The 26,897-nt window shown below is 38.2% G+C and overlaps 1 protein-coding gene and 1 long non-coding RNA gene across 4 annotated transcripts in view; one reads left to right on the forward strand and one right to left on the reverse strand.

The window, feature by feature from the left end:
* TTC29 (tetratricopeptide repeat domain 29) overlaps window positions 1-26,897 on the forward strand; it is a 360,428-nt gene that overhangs the window by 244,391 nt on the left and 89,140 nt on the right. For all 3 annotated transcript variants that reach the window (XM_019730723.2, XM_074338461.1, XM_019730722.2), the window contains 2 exons: window positions 302-514; window positions 3,728-3,813. In XM_019730723.2, coding sequence (XP_019586282.2) covers window positions 302-514; window positions 3,728-3,813 — 299 coding nt within the window. The remainder of the gene's footprint in view (window positions 1-301; window positions 515-3,727; window positions 3,814-26,897) is intronic.
* LOC109446899 (uncharacterized) lies at window positions 327-22,380 on the reverse strand. Its single transcript, XR_012498200.1, has 4 exons — window positions 22,275-22,380; window positions 19,674-19,728; window positions 12,290-12,345; window positions 327-447 (listed from the first exon to the last, which is right to left on the reverse strand). It is a non-coding gene; the product is annotated as an uncharacterized LOC109446899 (long non-coding RNA).

Genomic DNA, 26,897 nt, shown 5'->3' on the forward strand with positions numbered 1-26,897 from the left:
ACTGCTGTTAATAATAATTACTGGAATTTCGCACTGTCTCTAAACATACGTAATCCTAGTCAATTTCTATTAGCCAAAGTACATCCATCTAGCAGGTGTTCACCCAAAATCAATACTCAATCTAAGGTCCAAATGGAGGAGGCTCTTTTTCCAGTTTAAGTCTTCCAGCCTTAGGAAATCCTTGACTGTATTTCCTGGTCCACCACCCCCACCCTCAATAGTAAAACATAAGATGTACGCAAAATTTTAAAAATATGTTATGACCTGTGGTTTATGTTTATGAATGGCTTTTATTCTTCAGGTCAGCTTCTGGAAGCTGCTGAGCATTATGAAGCATTCCATCAATTGACACAAGGGCGGATATGGAAGGATGAGACAGGCCGCTTTCTCAACTTGTTGGCCAGCGAGAGTCTCCTGAGGATTTACAGATTACTCGCAGACAAAATGCTGGAAAATAAAGATTACAAACAGGCCATCAAAATTCTAATAAAAGCTTCTGAAATAGCCCAAGAAGGTAGGTGGAAAAGAACCCTCACATTGCTTCCTTTAATGGGCAGACACTGCTCCTCCCAAGAGTGGCATAAAAATCGTCATGTGTTTGGGTGATTATTTCCTATGAAATGCAAAGACAAATGCCATCAATATACTTTCAAATTTCACTGTAAAACAGAGGTGCCTTAGTGCTCACAACAAGAAATCCATTAGTTTGTTGAAAGCTTTATCTCCAAAATTACAACCCACTGGGAGTAGTGTTATAAAACAATGAACCCATAATGAGAGGTAAGGTCATTTGCAAAACTAAAGTGTGTGTGTGTGTGTGTGTGTGTGTGTGTGTGTAAAGTCATATTATTCTTACAATCTGAGAGACCTTTTGTTGTTTCTAAAGTCCCTATTTCCAGGTAATAGAGAAGATATGATGCATAGGAGTAAGAGGAAAATAGAACTCGATATGTTTTAGACCCTTGCCTGTCAAAGTGTGGCCTTTGGCCTGGCAGCATCAGCATCCCCAGAAGTCTGTAAGAAAAGCAGCCTCCCAGGCCCCTCCCCGGACCTACAGTGATCCCCAGGTGTCACAGCAGTAAAAATGCTGTGAGAGCTGTTGATATCCTTACTATTCTATATCACCTACCTATGCAGAGGGTGCCGAAAAAAATACACATTTTAAGAAAGGAAAAAACTGTATTAAAATTGTAATAATATACACCGATAACAGAAGATGAATACAAGTCATGTGTATGCATTTTATGCATTTTTTGCATCCCCAGTATATAAAACATAAAGAAAAATTTGGAACATATGCTCATAAGCTTTTACTCTGTGAAATGCAGGGATATTTTATTATCATATAGTAATTTGTTAACAGAGTAGCCTTTTCACGAAGGTAAAAAGATCGAAGTTGTGCTGCTGAACTAAAGTTTATTGGCTTGTATACAGTATATATTTGCTCTGTTGGAGTAACTGATGGCTTATCTGGGATAAGCAAGGCTGATTTTTTGGGTGTGATTTTAGTCTTCTAAAGAGTAAAAGTAAACAGATTTTTCTCTCTTTTATGTCTTTTAATGATATTAGTTAGAATACCCACAGGAAATCACCTCCATTGAAGATGTATCTCATTGAATGACCTAGTACCTTCCCTACAGGGGTAAACACTGATATAAATGGGTATCTCTTAGATCAATTTCAGCAGCAGATTTTAGTCACATGGAAAGTTATGTGGCATTTCCATGTAAAGTAATATATCAATTAGGAAAAGGAAAATGTATTTTACTTCCGGTTCACATTGGCTAAATTGTAATGTAGTTCACAAAGAAAGGAGAGTTCCTAGAGTCTTGAAAATTAAAACATAGTGTTTTCTTTAATATAAATGATCCTTGATTGGGGTAGCAAAGTCAATATTGATTTAACCCACTCAAATTACATAATCTAAAGAGTATTTTGCCTTTTTTTTTCCTTTGGTATATGTGTCACTCAACTTTAATAGGGCTGACATTTTCCTCCGTTATTTTATTGCGTTCATTTTATCTTAACTTTCACTTTGTTTTCAACTAGTCACCAGGAAAAGTTCTCGTGCTAAGTACTATTTTAAAACTAATCTTTGGTGTGACCCAACTTTTAATTAGCTGCTTCAAAATCTTTATCAACAAGGGTAGATTTTTCTGTCTCTCCTCCTCTTTGCTGGGCTGCCCTTTACATAAAATGGCGAGTAGATGCAAATGATGATAATATATCAGCAGGTGCTCTCGTTTGAGCTCTATCACAGTTACAGCATTGAACACAGCAAGTACAAATCACATATAATCAACTGGCCATCATTCAAGGGGCAGCTTTCTTTCATAGGCTTTCCTCCACCCCGTCGTTCTCTTCCTGAGTCCCACCCCTACCCAAGCACTCATAAACCTATAGCAGAGAACAAGTGAGTGCCCAGCTAAATGTTAAGAGTTAAAATTCCCCAGACTGGATCACTGGCACCATCAACTCTGCTGAAGTGAGATCTTAGGGGTATAATTCTCTGCAATTGGTGAAATTGCTAGAGAAGGAAAAAAAATACTGCCACTGGCATTTGCCATCCCGTTTTCTTTGAGCCATCCTTCACGGGTGGTAATTCACTGAGTGGTGAGAGTACAGCATAGAGAATTGCTAGCTCCAGCCGAAATCCATCATGGTTGTAATTCAGAGTTCAGAAATCTAAGGATACTTACTTTTTAAATATCAACTATAACTTTATATATATATATATGGTCACAGGAAGTGGAGTACAGCATAAGGAATAGAGACAGTGGAAATGTAATGGCTGTGTGCGATGTCAGAGGGGTAGTAGATTGGGGGAGGGGGTTATCACTTTGTGAGGGGTATAAATGTCTATTACATTGTTTTGTACACCTGAAACTAATAAAAAAAAAGTTTAAAAAAAAATTGAGGGCAGATCTGTCAGCATTTGTGTTACTCAGGAGTTAGGTAACACTGAAAGCCAAAGATTTCCAAAAGTAGGAAAAGAATAGTGTTCCTTTTTTTTTTTTTTTTTTTTATTAGTTTCAGGTGCACAAGACAAAGCAAAACTTAGACGTTTATCATTTATATCCCTCACACTGTGTGAACCCCCCTCCCCCCATCCACTGTCACTCTGTACGTTCCCAAAACCTCTCACCTTCCCCTTATCCCCACCCCCCTGCCCCTCTAGCAACCCTCTGTTTTTCCTCCATGTTTCCAAAACTGTCTCTGATTAGTTCATTCACTTATTCTTTTCTTTAGATTCCGCATATAAGTGAGATCATATGGTATTTGTCTTTCTCTTTCTGACTTATTTCACTTAACATAGTGTTCCTTTTAAGTATAAGAATCTTTAATGATTTTTGTAAGTATATCAGATTTATGTTATATTTAGTGTATTAAATGTAAATAAATTCTATGCTTAGGAGATGGCATGATATATGTCATGGCAGACCAGTTTAGAAATTACATATGAATCTGAAATTGATAATAATACTGGGCTGTGTATGTAGAGGATAGCCCCTCATAATTACATTGCTAAATGCACTCTAACATCTGTGACCCAGGTAAATTGTATTAACATCAGCCTTTTTTAATCAGTACAGTTAGGTTGCAGGGATTATTGATAAATGTGTATGCTTTGTTATAGTAACTTTCTGCTGTCTTAAAAAACAAAGACTCTGTTGTAATAAATCAATGTCTTTAAAGTCATGGTTATTTTTCTGCAATTTTACTTTAGGAAACAACAAAAAGATGGAAGGAGAAGCTTCCTATTACTTGGGTTTAGCACACTTGGCTGCTGGAGAGTATGAAACAGCATTAACAGTAAGTTGAAGTCAACTTTTAATTGTTGCCACTTTTAGTTTTTATATTTATATGGTTTTATTGTATGTTGTTACAAAGCCAACAGAAATGGACCTGACGTCAGTGTACCTATTTATAGAGTCTAAAGCACAATAGCAATATTCTAGAGGCATAAAAAAATTGGTTTTAACGTTTATAGAAAGTAGTATATAGTAAATTACCATAAAGTGCTTTAGGATATATGAAAGTTAAATATATAATGTGACCCTCTATATTCCCATGTCACCACGGACAAGAGGAAATGGGCTTAAATGACAGCAAAAAGTAAGTAGTAAAAAAAAGTAACATAAACTTATAGTATGATTTAAGAAACTGCTTAGAAACGATTGCGGGTATCAAGCAGTAAAGTGAATTGCATCACGTGGCTCTTCAGTGTGTGGGGGTGGGGAAGGTGAGGGACAGGGCACCAAAGGGGATGGCATTGTTTGTCCCCATCTGAGAAGCTGCCGGTTTCATGATAAAAATCACTATCTGCATATTTTATGACCAGGTTTGGTGTGTTTGGCTAAAACACAAACAAAAAAAAAGGACAAGAGCTATCTGTTCTGTTTTACAACTGAAATTATTTTTCTTTCATTCTTCTCTTACCTCATATGTTTAAAGCATAGGTTTCTGTTTTACTTCACGTACATCTCTTGTAATAATCCTATTTGATACAGACTATTTATTTTCAGCGTTGAGCATTTCCTATTTGCTCTTTTAGATATTCATGCTAAGGAGGATTCCTGTATTCAAGTTAGATATTTTTCTCTGTCACCCTTAAAATTGGGTCATGGTAGAACACAGGTTTTCCTAGATGAGTCTTCTACTTAGTGTTTTCCAGTTAATGACATACATTCAGTAAAGCCAAGTTTGGGAAACACAGAGGTCAACAAGATGCACAGTTCCCTTTAGGAGCTAATTTAATGAGGGTGACCAACTTGAAACAAAGCAGGATGAACTGGGCTTCTCTGAGTGCAGAGATAAGAGTGGTTGGTTCCAACGCTGAAAACTCGGGGAGGCTGCACAGAGAGTTTCGAGGAGCAGGATTTCTACAGGCAGAAAGCATGAGAGTCGAGGACGATAGAACATTAGACACACACTCAGACACACACACACACACACACACACACACACACACACACAGAACATGAACATGCTTGCTGGGTTCAGAAGTAATGAATTGTCCAGTGCATCACAAGATAGAGAATGAGATCAAGTTGGAAAATTAGGTGAGAACTAGCTTCTCTCTCTCTCTCTCTCTCTCTCTCTCTCTCTCTCTCTCTCTCTTCATGCAAGCTCATGGCAAAATAAATACAAACAATGCAAGAGTTTACCCTGAAAAATAAGTCTTCTGTCCACCCTTGTACTCAGTGTCATAGTTTTCTCAAAGGCAAATATGGTTACAATTTCCTGGTTTATCTTTCCAAAAATATTCACATATATGCAAATACATATGTGTCCTTTTTGTTGCTCACAAATGACTTAACCTCTTCTATATTACAATACATACAAACATGGGTCTCATGGTATCCTATGATACAGTTATATCGTAATGGATTTAACCATCTCCTGTTGGGGGGCATTTAGGTTATCTCCAATCTGTTCTCCTTGCAAAGGGTGCAGCAGTGAATATCTGAGAGATGATCTATAAATTCCTATAGGTCAAAGTGCAGAGTGGAGATGAATTTATGTTTTTATTTTTATTACTAAAATTTCCTTCAAAGAAGCTTCACCAGTTTACATTCCTACCACAATAAATGAAGTTTCCTGCTTCCTCAGGAGCTATTTATAGCTTTGGGAAATTGGGCATATGTTTAATAGGTGTTGTGAGTATTTTTGTAGGCCATTGTTTTTTTTCACCTTGTTTAGGAAATTTTTCCATACTGAACTTTTGAATATGTATGTGGCTAAATTTATCAATCTCTCCTTACATGACTTCTAGACATTCTTAGAAGGCTACCTCATTCTAAGATTTTATTTTATTTTTTAATGTTATGATGGGTTGGACGATCTTCAAAGCTTTGTTGGGGAGTGTGAAACTCATTTTGTAAAGCAATGTGGAATTTTGACGACTTTTGATGAGGCTGGTGACATGATCTCATTAATTTATTCACAGCTGTTTATTGAGCATTTTCTGGATGACAGGTATCATGCCATGCACTGTATCTGATCTATAATTTTGCAAGATAATGATAGTGCTATAGGATAGTCTAATAATGAATGTAATTTGTTACATCAGTCCTCGAGAACTAATGCATAGGGAATTAGAAGAGTCATTTACATAAAGTTTTAAAAGAGTGCCTGCCTGGTTTATATTAAGCCTTTGGTAATTATTAGCTTTGATTATTTTACCCTGACCTAAGTCTCTGGGCATTAATAGTAGTAGTGAAGCTAGAGAGAAGTAGATTCAGTAGATTCTGAAGGACTTGGTAACACACTAAATATGGAAGAAGAGGAAGGCAGAGGTGTCCAGATGGGCCCTGGGTTCCTGGCTGTGGAGCTGGATGGATGTTGATGTCATTTACTGAGGTAAAGAATGCTGAAGGTCACCCAGACTTGTGGGGGAGGGGGAATCGAGAGTTCAATTTTGAATATGTTGAATTTGAGGAGATTTTAAGATAATCCAAGGAGAGATCAAGTGGAGAGTGGAATGTGTGGGTCTGGAGCGCAAAAGGAAATCTAGTTTGGAGATACTGTATAAATTTGATAATGTATAAATTTGTAACTTTCAGCATATTGAAGCTGTGGAATGAAGGAGATTTTCTAGAGTTAACAGGGATGAATGAAAAAGGCCTAGGCAAAGCTGGGTGAAGAAGGTACAAAGAGGATTCAGCAGGAGTGTCCTTGGAGGTGGGAGGAAAACCAGAAATAGATGATCTGATGGAATGTAAAGTAGGGAAACTGGGCGTGTCTAAAAGAACAAAATATGCAAACTCCTTCTGCCTCTTATCCCAGGTTTTGGGGCTGGAAGGAGAGCGCTCCTTGTAGATATTTCCAGGAAGAACTCAACCCTTCCCCCAGGCAAGTACCTGGAATAGGGTCATGTTAATTCATCCTTGTCACTGACTTCTCCAGCAAGGGTGGAAGCCTTGGGGGACCAGGCAGGTCGTATTCCAGGTCTCGGCTCACTGCCACACTCACTGTACAAGAGTGGCCCTTGCAGTTGGGAAGTCAGGGCTGTCTTCAGAAGCCAGGTCTTGAATGTGGCAGAATATTGTTGCCTTCGGGAAACACAGTTCACCCAGATCCGAGGACTTGTAGGAACCAAGCAGAAGATTTGGGCAGGACCCACGAGCAGAGCTGCAGGGCCAATGAAGGATGTGTTGTCAGCTCTGGATAAAAGATGCCAAGAGTAAAGTCGAGAAGGCGTCAGATTCAGAGCTGTAAACCAGGAGGCAGGGAACCGGTACCAAGTAATCATCAAGAAATGGGAAGTTGGGGCGGGGGTGTGGCTGGGGTGGAGAATGGACGTGGAGTGGGGGTACCTGATTCAGCGCGTGGAGGTCTTCTAGCTCGGGCTGATGTGAGAGGGCAGCCTGGTTTTGCTCTTGTGCTGAAACAGATTCCCACAAAACCTGACATCTTGCTTTGATTTCATGTTGAAGGCCATGTCTTTTCATTCTCTCTGTCATCTTCCTTCAGCCACTTTTCCCTGCTTCCTTTCAGAGGCCAAAGGACATTCTTCAGACTTCATTTGAATCCCCTTTCACATTTTTGTTTGTTTGTTTCTGGACCTGGTGAAGATAATCCTGTTGCATAAGAGATCAGTTACCTATGCGCAAACCACAATGTGTCTTTCTATCTGCAGTCTCTCTCCATCTGACAGCACTGTTTCTCATTTACAAGATGTCTATTAGGGACCCACAGCAGAACAGGGTGCTCCTTATTTAGTGAGCATATTGTAAAAAATTACATGATCAATTCATAAATAAGATTGATTCCTTGATTGATTAATTGCATAGCCACCCAGTTATCTAATGACAAAGCGAAAATTCAACATAGAAAAATATTTTCTTTTGAAATCCTCTTTTATCCTACTTTTCCACACTGAGCGGTATTATCAACACTATGTCCATCAGTTTTAAAGCATCGATGGTGTGTCTGTCACAGTGTGACTGTAAAGAGGTGTAAGAATGCCCAGAAATCAGCTTTGTCATGTTGAGCCAGCATGAGACAGTGTATGGTTAGGCTTAGCATTTTTCCTTCCCTTCTTTAGCTTTAATTTTCACCAATCCCATTCATACAGTTTTTATTTTCTCGCTTGTAATCTAAGTTTATAATTTGGGGTATTTTAAGATTTTCAGTATCTTACCTCTAGATTCAACCTCCACCTCTCACGAATTTTTCCCTTCCAATAATGGTGTTCATCTATTTAAAGATTTTTACATGAATTTTTCATTAGAAACTTGGCTTAGAGAAACCTGTTACAAGTAAATATTCCTAATTAATAGTTCTGATGATCTGAAACAGAAGAGATTTTGAGATTTTGCTAATGTATCTTAATTTAAAGCCTTGAATTTGGTAATAAATGATTAATACATGTAATGGAAGAATATGTTGACAAGTATGTGAATAAAGTTTGGTCAATTGTTCCTTGCTGATAAAGAGTTCTTTACTCCATGACAGAATAGAACTAAACTGAAAACAAATAATGGGTTTATTTAGAACTGAAATACCTATTAATGCGGAAAAGGTATTTGGTGAAGAGAAGCAATAGTTACTCTACTAAACCCGTGCGGGAGGGCATGGAGACCCTGACATTTAAAAAGGAGAATGCTTCCTGCATATGTCAGGCACTGAGAGAAAAAATAGTAATTCCCTTTGGCCATCATCAATTTAGACCTGTAGATGTTCCAAGTAGAGTAAATTCTGAATTGTAGAAGGTAAATGTATCTTATAAAAAGTCCTAAGGTTTCAAAGAGAAAAACATTTTACTAAAAATCGCATTTAAGGCCTTTGTGCAGGGTTGGACCAGCTTCCACAATCAAATATTGTACGGATTTTTACATATTTGAAGAAAAAGGAAGGGCCTCCCTCAACACGTTGGTTTTATGTATGGATTTTCTTCTTCTCTAATACTTTATTCCACTAATAATTATAGGAATGCCACCTTTACTCAAGCTTCAGTACATTGTTTGCTTCCTATTATTTATTAATAATGTAGCCTATCATCAAAAATCATACTATGAAATCAAAATGCACCCTATTGCTATTTCATTTGTTTTTAGTAGTAAAAGATTCATCACATGTACTATTATTTAATTATTCCATATACAAAACAGTAGCTATCGCTCTATTTACATACATGTCAGCATCTTTATAATAGCTTAGAATGTTTCTAACATTAGTGTTAACGTGTATTCATGGTTACCCAAATTCTCTAGTGTCATCAGCAGTATCTCACAGAGAAATGCAAATAATGTATCACAAAGATAGTTATACCAGTACTTTAACAAGTCGTGGATTATTGATAAAGTATACGGGTCCTATTTGTAAAATGATATATTCTTAGCGTTTCACTTAGTAATTGTAATTAAATTGTATTTCTTCTTTCAACTCACTAGATAGAAACAAAGACAAGGCGGTCATATATGAGGGCATTTCTAACAAAGAATTTCTTTGATTTGTAATGTTAGCTAACAAAGTTTGAGGAGGAGATGATTCTTACAGTTGTTCCCATTTAGTTCCTTTCTCTATTTAGTATGTTGCCTTCTCCCTTAAAAGTCACTCCACCCTTGGGAGTAGTGGACTCTTAACCCAAATGATACTCTAGCTGATATACAGACGCCTTGGCAGATTCCACAGTAATGTTCATAAAACAAGTTTTCCTTTTAGTCACTTTTGTGAGTGAAGACTTTTATCTACCACTGAAACCATTATGCAACCTGAATAAATCAGAGTTCATCACGGCTCACTCTCAGTATGATGTCATATTAAGAGAAAAAAAAATCCAGCAAGCTAAAAGAAAAGTAATTTCAATTTACTTACTTGTCCTCAAAGAACAGTAAAAGAGATGCAATTCTTAACTCAAAGCAACATTATCTTTTAAAACCGTCTGTCCTTCCATTTAACTTTTTTTTCACTTTGTCTGTCTCTAGATATTCTGAAGCCTATATCGTCATGTCACTCCCTAAACCCGAGCGTTACCCTCCTGTATTCCTCTGACATGTTGTCAACCACTCCTCTCCCTTCCCTCTCTCCTCCTGCCTCCTCTTCTCTCTCAGATCAAGAAATCGTGGCTCTTTTCAGCAGGTTCATTTCTATTCCTTACATCCCTACTCTCTCCCCAAAATTATAACTCTGATCTGCATAATAAAGCCCAGTAGGGTGGGGCTGGTTTGGGGGAGGAAGGAAGAAATGCCAAGCAGGCCATGCCAGAATTACTAAGCTGGGTGAGGCAAGGAAGCAGATACACTTCATTTTTCATTCTGATTCTCCTGCACTATATGTGACAGATTCTGGAAAACTACATGTGAGAAGAAAAAAATGTAAAGAAAAAATAATAAAAGGAGGGAGAGGGAAAGAAAGTATAGAAACCAAGGCAAAGGAGAGAAATCAAGAAGCTCTCTGAAGCTCTGTATTCACTTAGGTCCTTTGTGCGTTATTTCAAATACTTCAACTCTACAAAGTTCTGTATGTTTGTAGTATGTGCTGACATGATAAATCTTTCTGGTAGACCGTACCTACTACTAATGCATATCGTCTGAATCGGTCTGTCTGTAGAGCAATTGCTTGTCTGCCTCTGCACTTCCACCCCTTCCTGCCTTCCTGAGCTCTGTGGAAATCACTAAGAAAGACAGCATGGAGCCAGTTTAGCATGATGTCATGGTATTTGGTTAGAGTCACCTTTCAGAGAGTATGTTTAAGTCTATACTGAAACGGCAACAAAATGGTAAAGAGGATGGGCTTTAAAATCAGGTTGATGGGGGCTGGAATCCCACCTCATCCTGTGACACTGCACAAGCCACTTAACTTTTCTGAGAATTAGTTTCTTCATCTATAAAATGGGGATAATTCTACTGCCTAACTAGCACAGCTTTGTGAGAATTCACTAAGAAAATGTGTGCAAAGTTTGTGATGTAGGGAACCATTAATATTATATTAGCATTAATTTGCATAAACTAATTAGTTACCAAAATGATAGATGGTCATACAAGTACATCTACAAAATCATGATTTCTGGGTTTTACTCTGGGCCTAAGCATAGGAGAAAATGTTAAATGTTTAGGTGAAAGTCTGTGTAGTCAAAAGTGTTGGAAGTAGGAGTTAATTCAGGAACTGTGTTACATGATAAAGAGCATCTTTACTTTTTGTAATTTAGTTCAAGTGTACGCAGCTATCGCTCTCTAATGGTTAAGTGGTCAAACATTTGACCTGACAGTAGGTTTTCACGTACAAACTTTATATGGGAGGTGACTAAGGTATAGAAAGAGTGTGTGAGACTTGGAGAAAGAAAACATGGATCTGGGTCTTGTCTGCCACATACTTGCTGTTCACCTTACGTTGGTCACGCAACGTCTTAGAGGCTCCATTTTGTTTGTAAAATAGGAATGGCAATGGCAGCTTCACTGTGTCTTTGTAAAGATCAAATGAAAAACATGTATGTTTACACTTTAAACTATAAACAGTTTTCAAATGTAAGATACTGTTCTTACTGTAGGCTATGCTATAATTAGCACTGAATAATGATAACAGTACTCTCGTAGGTAACATTTATTATCTAATCAAAGTGCCTGCTTTATATTTATGGTTTTCTTAACTGTAATTTACTAAATATATCACATGTACATTACATAGTGCTTATCTTTGTATTGGCACAAATTTTTATAATGGAAATATGATACACCAATGTTTTACGGAAAACTTTTTATTATTAATTTATTAATCACTTTTCCTTGAATAAAAACGGAGACAGTTATTTATTTATTTAAAGATCAGACCTGTTTATTCCCTACCCAGTAAATAGAAGTTATCTTACCTTGCCAATTAGAAATCATTACCTAAAATTGACCCTTCTGTTCTTGTTTAATGGCCTGGGTGTCTGAGAGGAGCTCAGATGCTGCCGCAGAGGAACTCATGGCCTCTTTCTCCCAGAAGACCACCGGTTATCATTATACAAAACATGCAGACAAGCCTGCTTGAAGCCAGTTTGCCTCCTGGTACTGTGGAGTTCATCACCGGCTTCTGAAGCATGCTAAAGAAGGCTCACCACTCAGCTTGAGACGATTCAGGTGTACGCTCAAGGGTCTCAGCAGTCATTTTCTGCTTTACATCAGAGTTTTCATCCGCTTTATCCTTTTGTCCTGTGACCCACCTCGGGCAGTGTACTGGAGAGTCTGAAAGGACCAGCTGTTACAGATCCCATTCCCGCCCCCATCCCTGTCGTGCTGACTTCTTTCCGTGTAGCATTTTACCCCTCTACACACACTCCCACCAGCACACAGATAACACCTACCTCCTTTTCATTCCATATGTTTTGCTAAGTAGAGAAATGTTTGCAATATCCATTATCTGACAAGCAAAAGAAAAAATAAGAGGATTAGAAAAAACATCGATTAAAAAAAAGTAGTCATATTTCCTAATTTCAAAAAAAATGGGTTTATTTCCAAACTGCATGGAATTATATTACTCAAAATTATGAAGCAATAACTTCCGGTATGGTATAAACGTGTATTCTGTACGTCTTACTTAAAGCCTTTTTGAACAGTTAGCCTTATTTGCAAAATAGCATTTTAAATAGTTCATAAAAAATGTGTTTTAATAATTAGGAGATTATGAAAATGTAAAATGTTTCAGTAATAATTTTGCTACTATTATCTTTGTGTTTAAAATCATGACCTTTATAAAACAGTAAAACAGATCACCTTACAGTAATAATTAAATATAAATATCTGAAGCAAAGATTGTTTGCAGACTAGAATCTTAGTAAATTGAATGGTGTTTTTTTTTAACTTTCTCATTAAAGTGGAGTTAACTCTCTTTATACATTTTCCCTATTTAATTTTCCTAAAGGTTCTCTTTCTTCACAATGTTACAGCTTAGGAAATAGCATGCATTTTGTTTTCTTTTTAAATGAATATACTATGGTGTCTGTCATATAAATTACCGTATTTGTCATTTAAATGATAAAAGGTTATAGAAAAATTTAAAAGTCAAGAAAAAAAGGAAAACCTGTATTTTTAAAAATAGAAATCCGTAAGACAAAAATTTCCAAGATGTAGACTTTCATGGAAATCAAGAGATGTTTTATGTCAGGAAAGAAAGTTCATGGCCTAAATTAATGTAAACACTGATATTCTAGTAATAAAAGGTATAGTTTTTTTTTGTTTTGTTTTTTTGTGGAAGCTGGTTTTAAATTCCCTTGAGGTCTAGAATACCACTTTAACCAAAACTTCATGATTATTATTACTATTCATTATAAAAAGAAAGTGCTGCTAGAGTATAGCTCTTTACAAAGCTGCTGAAATTTTTGTTTTCAGTCATTCACATTTTAAGAAATAGTGCAAAAATGTCTGATATTCCTTTTGAGAGAAAATAAGGAACAGTTATTTTTATTTGGTTCATCCTAAAGAGGATGAACTTGGAGACTCTGAAATTTGAGGACTCAATTATACCGAATAGTAGTGACATATGGAACATAATGTATGTATACTCCTTAAAGTTCAAGGCCTCGCATATGAAAATGTTCTCTGGAACAATAAAGCAGCCTGCATAGTTCATCGGAAGACTAACTGTATGGCAGACCTGGAGGCAACAGCACAGCTGTTAGCACCCATTGACCGACAGGCTGCAAAAAAAGACCAGGCACCTCACCTGCAAGAACCGGGGGTGATTATAGGATTCGTTGTGTTAAATAGCAGTGGTGTGTGGATCGTACTTCCTCTTTCTAGATTGAGCCAAATTATGAATGTTTCCTCTACCACACAAAAGGGGTAACTTCAGAAAGAAATATGTAATTCATCATTTTAAAACTTATCCAAAATATTTTCAAATGCATTTGTAGCGTAGACAATTACTTGATCTTCATTTAACAGTTACATCAACTTTAGAGCTTATTCAATATAATTGGCGCTCAATAAAAGTAATATATAATAGATTTTTTAAATGACATTAATAATATACTCCTAATATACTCAATCTACATATTTAAAAAACTATTTTACCTAGTAATTTCAACTTTCTCCCTTAATAAACATATAAAAGTTTAGTGAATAATTAATAAACTGGACTTGTTTAAGGTTAGATCTTTATTTTTCCCATGAATGTCCTCTACTGACCCACTTTTTTTTTTCTAAATGATAATGGCTAGGGATAGTCAGAGAAAGAGAAAGACGACAATGAAGAAACCAAGCATCCACAAAATGATGCTCAGGTCCTAAATAATCAAGAGTTGGTTATATGTGTATATTCATTTGTGAGCATTTCAAGGGAGACAGTTGATATTCTTTTACATAAAAGCATGACTTAGAGGCACAAAATTAGAAAGTCAAATAGTGTCAAAGGTTGGCAAGGATGTGAGACAATGGGAAGTGTGGTTAGAAGTGAGAGCTGGTAGAGAGAGGAAGGGGCAGGTGAGAGTCAGGGTGTGATTGGCCTGTGGTGTGCCAGCCCCACTCCACAAACTCTTCAGTGACACACTAGAGAGGGCCTAGGAGGGGAAAGGAAACAAGAGCGGGAAAAAGGGATGAAGCAGAAAAATGTGTTAAGAACAATTGAGGGGGCATGCACAGGCCAATAATAAAAGTGTATCCTGCTCTAAAGAGTGTGGATAACTTGACTCTATGTGTTAGAGTTTCAAAGTAAATAAAATAACTTAAATCACAAACTACTTTTTATTGCAGCCTGAATGTGTCTCATGGTTCTTGCTCAAATACGCATTTTCAGATATTTTTTGCAAAGCTTGCAAGGCGTTCTGTGTGTTTCTGTAAAAGGTTGGGCTGAGATAGGTGAACAGTTTTGGACTATTAGACTAACAGCTGTGATGTCTTGATATGGGTTTCTCCAGTAGCAGACTTCAAGACCTGGCCTTGAATACACATAGTTTATTTGGGAGAGGTTCCACCAGCCAGTGACCACTGTGGGTAGATGGAGTTCAGTCCTACTGGAACACGTTGAGAAACAGTGCAGAAACCAATGTTATCCCAGTAAAGGGACAAGGGAGCTGGTGTATTTATTCCCCAATTCCCGTCCTTCATTGATTGAGAGCTGCTTCTGGGGAGACTAATTCTCTGGCAATTCTAGTTTACCCTGAGCTCAGCAGTTGGACAGAAAGTTCCAGGTGTTGGTGTCGGCAGCCTTTGGCTGCAGAATTTATGGGAGGGGCACTGACAGAGTCAACTACACCTGTGCAAATCACTGCTATAAGCTTCCTTGTCCATGACTGTAAAATGGGGATGAGAAAGTTGCTGTGAGAAACAACTGAGATAAAATAGTAATGTGCCTGACACTTAGCAAGCTTTCAATAAAGGTCTGTTCTATTTTAAGATTCACAATTTTGCCTAACTTTTGACTCAGGAATTACTTAATGGAGAGTTTTCTGCAGGAAGTAATAATGTCTACACATATTTAGCTATAATATTGTTTGCATAATTATTAAGATATACAGAGAATTAGCTGTAAGCTTATACAATTTTATAAGTGCTATTTATAATGGAGAAAATCCAGAAACAGAGTAAATGTACAATAACAATGTGATTAAACATTGTTGGGTCCTCTGATGCAATACAATATAATGCAGACAATAAAAAACTGACACAATAGGTAACTATTTTATAACAATAGAAGTATTACCAAAAAATTAAGTAAAAAATTAGGGTACAAAACAATGTACGTTATGACCATGTTTGTATATGTTTACATACATACATATGTACAGAAAGACTAAATTATTTTCAGTTGTTATCTGTGGGAGCTGGAATAATGGATGACTTTCTTTTTCCATTTTTGGAGGAGTGATGGATCTATATATTCTCAAAACTTTCTGCTGCTGACATACAGTAACTCCTCACTTAATGTCTGTAGGTTCTGTGACTTTAAGTGAAACTAGGTGTAACGAACCAATTTTACCACAGGCTAATTGATAGAAACAAGAGTTAAGCTTCTATGGCATCTCATCAACATTATAACGAAACGATGTTGAATGAAACTTTATTCGAGGATGTGTGGAAATTGATTTTGTGTTAAGAAAAAGTAAACTATTATTTCTTTCCATGCCATTAAAATTTAAAGACTTTAATTAATGTTTTCAGTAGGCTTTATATAGACTGTACGTAGTAAAAATCTTCAGCATGGGATTGATAATAGCAGTTAGGCATTTCAGCAGCTCATCTCAATCCAGAACTGTAAAGAAGTTTATGAAATGCTTAACAAGTCATAAAGGCCATTTAAAGATGACCTGATAAAGTGGAAAGGTAATCATATAAACTACAAAGCAAAAACAACAAAATAGGGAGGAAACCAAAGCCCTGCAATTTTTCGTATCCGAGTAAATCTGGCCAAAGTCCATATGAACAAGAATGGTAGGTAGTAAATGTGTTGATGTCGGACTGTTCTTTGTTTTAAACTCCAGTTTGGTACATATTGTTGAATAACAGGACTGGCAATGTCTTTATGCTCCACTAAATTCTTACTATGCTGCAAGCCTGCATTGTCCATGGGGAAATAGCCATCTGACACATACTTGTGCCATGCTTGTAACAGGGACCAAAAGCTAGAGAAGCAACAGGGGTCCTTCATCTTCTTTGGAGATTGAGGCGATGACATTTGAATTGAATCTCGCAAGATAAATGGTAGCTGTCCCCTCAGTAGAGAGAGAGAAGCATGAGTAAAGGCCTGGGAGGGTAGGAAGTGCATTCCAGCTGTGCTGCAGTGTGAGTCTTGGGAGAATGGGGCTGTCGGGGGAGAGGCTGGAAAGACGGGTGATGGGATGAGATCTGCCCGGACCAAAGCAGAGCAGGAACTTTTTTTGAAAGATAGCCTGGCAGTTGTGTGGGGGACAAATTGAAAAGAGGGACTGGAGGAGGGAAGACCAATTACAGGGCTCCTCTGAAATACTTAAGGTGAGGAACGAACTTAGGTGGTGGTGGTGTAGCTCCCGCATTGAGAGACATTATATAATTTTACTGTTTTTCTAGCTGAGTAGATGAAAGTATAGAGACAGGATGGAGACAGAGGAACCTGAAGTATGTGCTCGAGCCATCCAAAGTGTGATGGTGCTGTTCGATGAGAGAAAGCCTCCGGAGGAGAAGCAGCTCGGGAGAAGAACAGCACGGTTTAAATAGCAATCGGGAGGCCATCCGCTGTCTTTGTCTTTTCGGAACATGCACCATTCCCCGTCACCCGTCTGCCAGCTGTGGTCTTGCCTCTAGCCTCGGGGTTAACCAACATTACCACCACCACCACTACGTCTCGCCCCAGCAAATCTCTAGAAGTTCCCTAACCAAGCTAAGCCAATCAGTTTGCTTCCCTGGAAATTCCGTTTTTTCAAATCAGAGCCTGTGCTTTTTGGTGAGGAGTTTGCCTGGGAGTTTCCAGGACCATGAGCACCGCAGGCCGAGAGGATGAAGCTTACACACAGGGTCTGAGATGAGCAGTTCCTGAGAGCACTTGAGTCCCTGGTTTCACTGATTGCCTCAATTAGACCACGTAGTTTCTGCCCCATGGAACCACATGAGCCCTAACTGGAACAGCAATGACAGCTACTGTGTCTCTGTGTGCTACGTGTCTAGAACTGCACCAACCTTATTATTTACATGTGTCATCTCATTTAATGCTCACAAGAACTCCATGAGGCAGATATTAGTTTTTTCTAGTCCCTCTTACTCCCATTTCACAAATGAAGAAGGCTGAGACTTAGGTTAAATAACCAGCTCACGGTCACAGAGCAGCAAACGCAGAGCAGGGCGGGAGCCACCCTCCCAATGGCTAACCCCATCGCAAATGGAGGAGTTTTCAATAAGATGATTTTAAATTTGTTGGTTGAGTCTCATCACAAATCTCCCATACAAATTTTTAATAACATTCTCATCTGTTCCGCTCAATGAACTACTGATGGGCGTAAATAACATTTCATTATTCTTGTCCAAAAATAATTGTTGAATAACACTTGAAGCATAAAAAAACAACAACAGAAAAACAAAGAAAAAACAAACAAACGAAAAACAAAAGCCCTCTGCTGCTGGGCCAGTTCAGAGTCAAGACAGAGTTTGGGCAAGAGGGTGAGAGAACACAGGAAATAGACGTGGCAAGTGTCATTGGGCTAGGAATGACCCCTCACTGCTTTGTAGCTTCTCCAGAGAAAGAAATGTCAGGAATTCTCACCTCCCATTTCTCGTTTCCATCTCTCTTACCCTCTGTTGGCGTAGACAATGGGGTGCCATGGACTCTTCATTAATTATGACTTAACTGCTTAGCTGACTTTGCCTCGTTTTCTCTGGATGTTTTGCCGACAGTAAAATACGTGCAGCTCTAGAGTTAATGCATAGGTAAAAAGAAAAAGTAATAGAATTCTTTTTTTCAAAATCAGCATGTTCAATACATTGTTCCTACAATCCCTAGTCTCTTCTTGCTCCTGATGCAACTTACCTATCTACTAGCAACTCTTGGTAAACGCAAGGGAACGAGCATAAATAGTACCGTTCATTAAGATTTTCAGTTGAGAAATCAGGTAGGGAAGAATGTTTATAATTTGGGGATAAAATGAAGGAGGGGGATGGAAATAGGGTCCTTCCCGTAGATTTTAATTCTCTCTGTTACCGTCTTAACCATTTTCATGGTATTATATAGTAGTTAAGAGCATGGCCCCTGGAGTCACCTCACCTGACTCCAAATTTTGGTCATGCCACTCCTAATCCTGTGACCTTGAGTGACTTCCCTTTCTGGTGCCTCACTTTCCTCACCGGCAGCATTAAGCATTATACTAGTATCTAATTCATGGGTGGTTGTGAGGGTTAAATGGGTTAATATGAAGAAAGTTCTTAGAACTATATCTGGCATAGTGTACTCTCTCAATAAATGCTGGTTAATATTATAGAATAGTAAAAGCATGATTTGCTGGGTTAGTGCAAGGTTTATGCGATTCCTACTGCCACCGCTGACTTGCCAGATCACAGACAAATGTCTTAGCATCCTGCTTTGTCAAATGAAGATGCTACTTACTAATATAGCATGTTGATAAAAATTCCAATCGAATAGTAAAGAGATAATGGTTTATTGGTCCTTATTATTTTACAGTAAATGATTTAGCTGTACATTTTTCCTAAATTTAATTAAACATATTTATTTTCCCTATGAGCTTATATTAGCTTACAGCAGAATGACTCTTTATTATGTTCATTTTATATGTTTATAGTACCATAGATATTATAAAAATGAACATTTCTTTTAAAATATTATGTAAATAAGCATTAATACTTGTCACAAGGTTGCAGAGCCAAAATTACTTTTTAATTGTTTATTGTAATGGATTATATGGGAATGAAAAAGTACCATCCAGGCAATCATTATGATCTTCAAAATTGGGTGTGAAAGTATCAGAAAGCCCACAAAACTGAGAGTCAGACATCTGGGTTCTGGTTCCGGTTTTGTCACCAAGTTCTTTGGCCTTGGATGAGTCATTAAGCTTTGTTCAGTTTCCTTAACAATGTTGTTGCAGGACATAACTGTTGTAATACTGGTTGACAATAGGACAGGCAGTACCAAAAGAGGCCAGAACTCAGAGCCCAGCCTATATGGTGGCATTATCAGGCACCGTCTCGGCCCTGAGGTGGGAGAGAGGGCCAGGTAAGAGAGCTAGCTCTGAAGCAGCCAGCCTGGGCTCAAATATTTTCTTGATGACTTACCATTTGTAAGACTTGGGTCCACTGGCTTCATCTCTATGTGCCTCACTTTCTTCACCTTTAAACCAGATAAGAATAAATATTAATACCTACTCATGGGGTGTTGGGAAGATTAAATTAGTTAATCTTTATAGTCTTAAGAGCAATCTATAATTCATCCAGCACATGGTTTTAGAGCACCTATTGCCAAGTCCTGTCTTAAACTTGGAATACATCAATAGCAAAACAGATGGATATCTTCGTCCTCCCAGAGGATCCATCCCACTGGAGATAGACAAATAATGGAGATCAAATATAATAAACAAGTGAATTAGGAAGTATGTGAGATGATAATGAGCGATATGGGGAAAGGAAAAAAGTACAGCAGAGGAATGATTCAGGAAAGCCAAAGCAAGTGATGGAGTGGGAGGGATTTTAAATAGGTGATACGAGAAGGCCTTGTTGAGGAGTTGACATCTGAGGAAAGACTGGGAGCAGATGGGAGAGTTAGCCATGCCGGTGTTTGAGGGAAGCACATTGTAAGCAGAGATCATGGTCAGGGTCAAAGCCCTAAGGTAGCAACGTGCCTGGGAGGCTTGGGACGAGTGAGACTGAGGAGAAGCAAAGGGGAGCAGAACAGGAGGAGCCAAAGTCATAGCGATAGGGGTGGGTTAATGGAAAGTCTTTTTGTCCATTATAAACCCAGGCATTTATTTTCCTGAGAAAGGGGTCATTGCGGGCAGAGGGATGACAGAATAAATACTCAGTATCAGCTATTATTAATGATATATAATTAGGCCAATATCATTAGGTAATGAAACAATAGCAACTGGTAATAAGCAAAGCTGTAACCAGGCAAATGTGAAGTTAACATCTAGACTGTCAGATGCTGGGCTACAGTGGGTTACGCCTGTAGATAAGTACAGAACAGCTTCTCGGGAGTGACAGCAGGCAGTAAGCTCTACGTGCAGGTCTAGGTCAAACAGTCATGCTCAGGGTGATCCACCAGCAAGTGCGTAAGAACAAAACAGGCAGGACTCCACACGCAGGAGATCCAGTTCAGATCCTTTCTCCTACTCCGACTGTAGGACTGTGTGCTCTAGAGCAAGTCACTCAACCTCTCTGCGCTTCACTTTTCTCATTTGTACAATGGAACTAGTAATACTTAGCTCAAAGGGCTCTATGAAGATTACATGCACCATAAACACAAAATACTTGCACATGTAGTTTTTGCTCAATAAATGGCGGTAACCGCCATTGACAAGTGACAAGCGCCAGGCCACAGGGACTGGGGCTCAGGGGCGGGACTCCTGACATGGCAGCAAGGTAGGTCTCCAGACTTTTCAATAAATGGAGACCCGGCCAGGTACCAAGACAGAGTGTTAGTCAAGAAGAACAAGACTGTGACACAGCCCCAAGGGCTAGGACAGCTAGGTGGCAGCTAGGTCTCAAGAGACACGGCAAGAGCCTGGTCACCTTAACAAAAGTTAAGATCAGAACATGATCCACAGCAAACTGATGTGATGTCAAGCTTCTACCCTGATAGCCCAGGGACAGAGGTACTCCTGGGGACTGGAGCAGGGCGAAATTGCTCAACAAGGGGTCCCCCACTCGGAGGAAGCATAGCAACTAGCAAGTCGTTACAGAAATGATCTCCACCATTCCTTCTGGGCTCTATAATTCTCCATTTCTAAGTATTGGTAAATAATTTGAAAACGCCACACATAAGGGTAATTTTCTACTTTAAGCTATAAAACCGAAAGCTTACTGTAAGAATGGTAGCAGCAATTTGTTTTGCCATTTTCTTTTCAGCTCATACGTTATTTCACAGCTGATCAAAGGCATTGGTTGCAAAGTATAGAATAAATCATGCTTCTAAATAAACCACTAAAGAGTGTTAAATTGATTTAAGTGATTTTAGGAATATTAATATTTAAAACATCTCTGTCCCAAGCCTCTTTATGACTACCTATAGCAATAATAGCTACAATTTCATTCTACCATTCTTCATTTTATAATATTACATAGTAAACTGTGGAAAAAATGTTATTTTTTTAGCCCTGGAACAGAAGTGTAAGATTTCAGCTGTTTATTTAGGTTTAAATATCTTGAATTTTATTCAGTCAATAAAAGTATACTTGATTAATGCATTTGTTATATTCTTTGCCTAGGTTGAGGTGAATAGATGGCAGTATTTGTTTTTCGCTATTAAAGAAAACTTTGCCTTCCACTCACCTCACTTTGGTGTAAATTTGATTTTAAGCAGCGTGTATGTCAGGATTAGTCCAAGTCTTAGGACATTTTCCAGCTTCACAATTTTGCATCGTTACTTTATCTTAAAATATTCTTAAAATTGCATACACGAGTCTCATAGGCTCCGTTTTAATGCATAGGGAAAAGAGAAAAGGAACCCGCGGTGTTAAACACAAGAGCCGTGAATGTCATGGGAGAGTTTGGGCAGCAAAGCGTCCCAGGCCCCCCTTTGGTGTTCCAGTCACCTGGCCTGCACAGTTTGACAGCCAGCTGTACGGGTGCAAACACGCTGGGGATAAAAGCAGCCAGACTAGTGGATCACAATGTACAGATTCAAAGGCGTGTCTGAACTGTCCACGCATTTGTACTTACCCGGGTCCCCAGCCTTGCCCAGGGCTCGTTCATCATTTTCTTCTCCTCCTCAGCCTGTCTTCGTCTTTGTTTTGTCCTCCAGCAACCTCCCGTTTCCTTTCCAAGTCACCTCCATCTGCTTCCGTGTCAGTGTGGCCCTCCTGCCACACGGCTCGCCGAGGAACCCTGTGTCTGCTCAGCGTCATCACATGCCTGTCACTGCTCAGCGCTCTGCTCCACGCTGGCTTGTTTTGTCAATAACCATTTATTTGTTGCTGGAATAGTATCAGCCATTACATCTGACCTCCCTGTTTCATCAATTATGGATAGATTATTGGATGTGAACATCTGCAAAAGCTTGCTGTTGAACTCACCTCCTGGCTGGGATTGGATAAAGTACTAAACTGTTGTTTATTGTCAGGCCAAAACTCTACTGGAAGGCAGGGAATTCCAAGAGTAGCAGAGCCCCATCAGAAGTACGAAAAATTGTTTCGTATTGCCACTGTTTCCCCTAAGATTCCAGCCATCTATTATTTACACGCAGTACTAGTTGTTACAACCTACTTGCTAAAAGCTCTTGGCAGGCAGCACACTTCCAGTCACTGTCGCATCTGTCAGAATGGAAATGACTCATAAATTGTTTTCTCATCTCTTTTATCACAGCAAAGGGGTAATAGATAAAGCTTCCTCTGTACGCAGGCATTCAGAGGACGACTTCCCTACCATGTTTATTTGGAAGAAACTTGTTCGCACAGCCTAATATGAAAGCATTACATCATGGGTCTAAATTAGGGTTTACCAAGGTTACGAGAATAATGGCCTGTGGTGGAGAGGACATCAAATTGTATAAAAAGAATATGCTCAAAATGTTTTTCAAGGCTTTCATGGATTTCTGAGGAGGGAGAACCAAAATGAAATTTTATTGAAGCTTGCCTTAAATGAGGAAGAAATCTAGTGAAAGGGATTATGAATAGATGCTGGCTTTACTGCCAGGGGAAAGACAAGTCTCCCAGTGGTGATTGGTTCGTGAAGAAATACAGAAATTATCACATTATTAGTGTTTATTAAAACCCTTTAGGTAGCCACTCACTAATGTAAAACACTCCTTGATTTTTTTTTTCTTTTTTTTTTTTTTTTTTTTTGGTCCGGTGGAGCCAGAAGCTATTTTGTTCAAAGTGATCAAATGGAAGAAGGTTGATAAGTGGCCACTTTGGTGAAAGCTGAGGCACGTGGTTTGTCACCGAGCTAGTGACTTTTCATTGCTTATTTTTCTGTCCTACTTTGTTACTTGTGAAGGTAGAAACTGTTTTTGTCTCTCATCATTCTCAGTTAAAAGAAAGAGAAAAAATGTTTTCTATTTCCTCCATGGATAGAAAGAATTATTCCTCAAGATACCATGACTGATGAACATAATTTCCCGCCTCTGATTGGCCTGTCCTCACTGAGCACAGTGACCGCATGCACTTGTCATGGGCAGAATTTATTTATCTGAGAATGGAACTATATGAAACAAGGACATGTATAGCTAGGGGTTCTTATCTCCTTTGGAAATGTCATTTATTTCCTCCTTTAGAAATTTGGCTTGGGTTCTCATACTTGAATTTTCCAGGACTGGCTGTTAACTGAAAATGTTTGCATACTTTCCATTTACCATAGTTATAAAGTACCATTTTTTTCCTCTATTGAATGAGTTATAATACAAAGCATTAATATAATATAATACAATATAATATACTGTACTATATATTATGTAAATCATATATATTAATATTATATAATAATTTATATAAGAGATTGTTTTCTTGAAGCCAATTAAATAGTTGTGTGTGTGCATATAGATAGATAGATAGATAGATAGATAGATAGATCGATAGATATATGTGTCAAATACTTATTATATTATATAATACAAGAGCTCATTACATCTACACTGATGTTTCAGCAGGTACTTCACTACCAGTACTTTGCAAGGGCTCTACCATATTCTTTCAATAATACTCACCATTAACATAAGACTAGGAGCTGGGGGTATAATAGAGAACAAAACATACGGTTCCTGTCCTCGTGGCACTTATGATCGAATTGGAGAGAGACAAATACCAATAAGTAGATACATATAACGCTGTGGTGAGTGCTGGACGAGCACAAAGTGTGTGTGTGTGTGTGTGTGTGTGTGTGTGTGTGTGTGTGTGTGTGCAAGCACTGGAAGAGTCGCTGTGAAATTAGAAAAAGCAGTGCAGGCAGAGGGATGTGGAGATGGAGATTACTGAGCCCATTCCTGAGAGTGAAAGTTCCCGGAGTCCTGCACATTCCAGCAAGACTAGGTGTTGACATTTCTGCACTGGTAATGTGAGTGACAATACATGTTTGGTCAAATTAGATTTGACTGTCACTTCATTTGATTCAGTTTGCCACCACTGTCTTTGGTCTCCATAAATAATGGAGAACTGAAATCCTGGGTAATGTTATCATAGGTATAATGGAATTATTTGTCACACTCACTTTTCATCCTCACATAAACATAACCAAGGGGAGAATGAGATTTTTTTAGTTTGAAAAAATACACAAACTTTCCGCCCTCAAATATTTTCTGACAATGACATTTTTAATCACTTTATATAAGCAGTGTCTGCTGGCCTATAGCCGCGGAATCAACCTGTATTGTCTCTCACTGATAAACATGAATGGGGAAAAGACTTGAAGTTATTTACTTGCCACTTCAGCTCTAGAGAGTGCTTTTATCTCTCAGTACTTTTTATTCTTTGGCTGTAAGAAGGAGATTCATTCAGATCAACCCACAGAAGGGAATTGCTTGTAAAGATTCCCATGGCAGTGAGAGAAACCCTCTCCCAATAACCCCAGGATCGGCAGACAGTTGGGCCTCACGGACTGAAAGATTCTTGGGAACAGGAGGACTCCTGGAAGATGAAGGGGCTGAGTTTTCTTATTATCCCCTCAGCAGCAGCTGTCAGTTTGATTCACTTTATTGACATGAGTCAATCACTCTCTTGGTATCCATATTTATCTTTGACTCCCTTCTCACTTCTGCCATCACTAACTGCTCAAAGGGTCTGAATTACCTAAAAGAACATGATTGCACTAACTAATCACTATCATCTTCCATTGAACAGAACTTTTTATATGAGGCCACCTCACACATTACTGGACTGACTTTGTTTTGGTCCAGGGCCTCTTAGCAAAATATAAAACATAGTCCCCAGTGGATTTCTCCAGGAGAAGATTAAGGGCAGGGAAATTTTCTTTTCAAGGAGCTGTAAATGTAACTCACACCATGATTGGGCTATGCAGGATAAATATTTCCACGCTTTAGGATTTACAGTATAGAAAAATAACACTTGAGAATTAGAACGAAAATTCTTCATAAATACATCCCGTATTAACATAGAGCAAAACTATAATGACCAATTTAGGGAATGGCAGTTTTGAGTAATATGTTCCAATTTGCTATTGAGGAAACTTATTTTTGGACTGTAAGTGGAATCCTAGCTCATCATTTTTGGGATTGAGAGTCATCTATATATTAGATATACAGAGAGAAAGTTTTAGGTGAGAGAACGTTCTTGGAAAGTTTTTGAGATATATTTCTATCCTTATAGCTTTTGAGAATACAGTGTAAACTTCTAGCATTGAGAGATTAAATAGCAACTCTAATTCAGTTTATGAAATATAAGGATAACCTTGAATTGTTATCAACTTCTTAAAAATTTCAAACTGTAAAAGAAAAATTTGCTTATTTTGCAGAGCGCTGAACATCATTTTTGTAACAATTGCTATTTAATGAACCAAAAGCATTGTAGATTCGGATCTCCTTGTTATCACCTATTCCATTGTAGGGACTTTCCTTTTAAAAGGAGTTCATTAAGATGATACAAAATTTTTCAAATGAGGGGAAGCATGAAAATTAAATTTCAATTGAATGAAATGGTTCATCAATTAAACTTTTTTTATTTCAGGTGTATAAAACAATAAAATAAATTTAAGCATAAAATAAATTTATCAGGCTTTTAAAGACAAAGATACATGATTGAATACAATTATGGCATGTCTTAAATTACTAAATATGTCAATGTAGAGTCCTAAAAATCAAAGTCATATTTTTGAAAAGGAGAATTCTGGATCGTTTGGTCCCACCCCATTATCTTCCAGACTTGGAAACTAGAGCTCAAGGTAACCAAGTGACCTGTCTGAGATCACACCCTGAGCTCATGGTAGAAGAGAAACAAGAACTCCTGTCTTTTCACACCCAGTCCTTTCTGCACTAGACCATACGGCCTTCACTGTATGTGTTGGGTGATGGAAACAGTGTGTAACAGATAGTCCAAACGATGAGTAATGCATTTCAGAAAGAATGACTACATACTCCAAATGATCAATATAAATAAGTATGGCTAGACCACTCCTAACTTAAGAATGCAGTTTTAACAGGATGCAAAATACTTCACTACTCCTGTGTATTATAGTTTACAGAGCTGCACACTTGATCGTTCTCAGTGTTCATTCCATAGAACCTATTTGTAGAAAAGGATGACTGTATTTATTTCATGTCAGATTCTACGCGGATGACCTTGCAGAAAGTGTGTAAGAGCCTTTAAGTGATGTGAGACCAGTTGTGTGTAGCCCATT

The sequence above is a fragment of the Rhinolophus sinicus genome, linkage group LG07, assembly GCF_036562045.2.
Source record: "Rhinolophus sinicus isolate RSC01 linkage group LG07, ASM3656204v1, whole genome shotgun sequence".
NCBI lineage: Eukaryota > Metazoa > Chordata > Mammalia > Chiroptera > Rhinolophidae > Rhinolophus > Rhinolophus sinicus.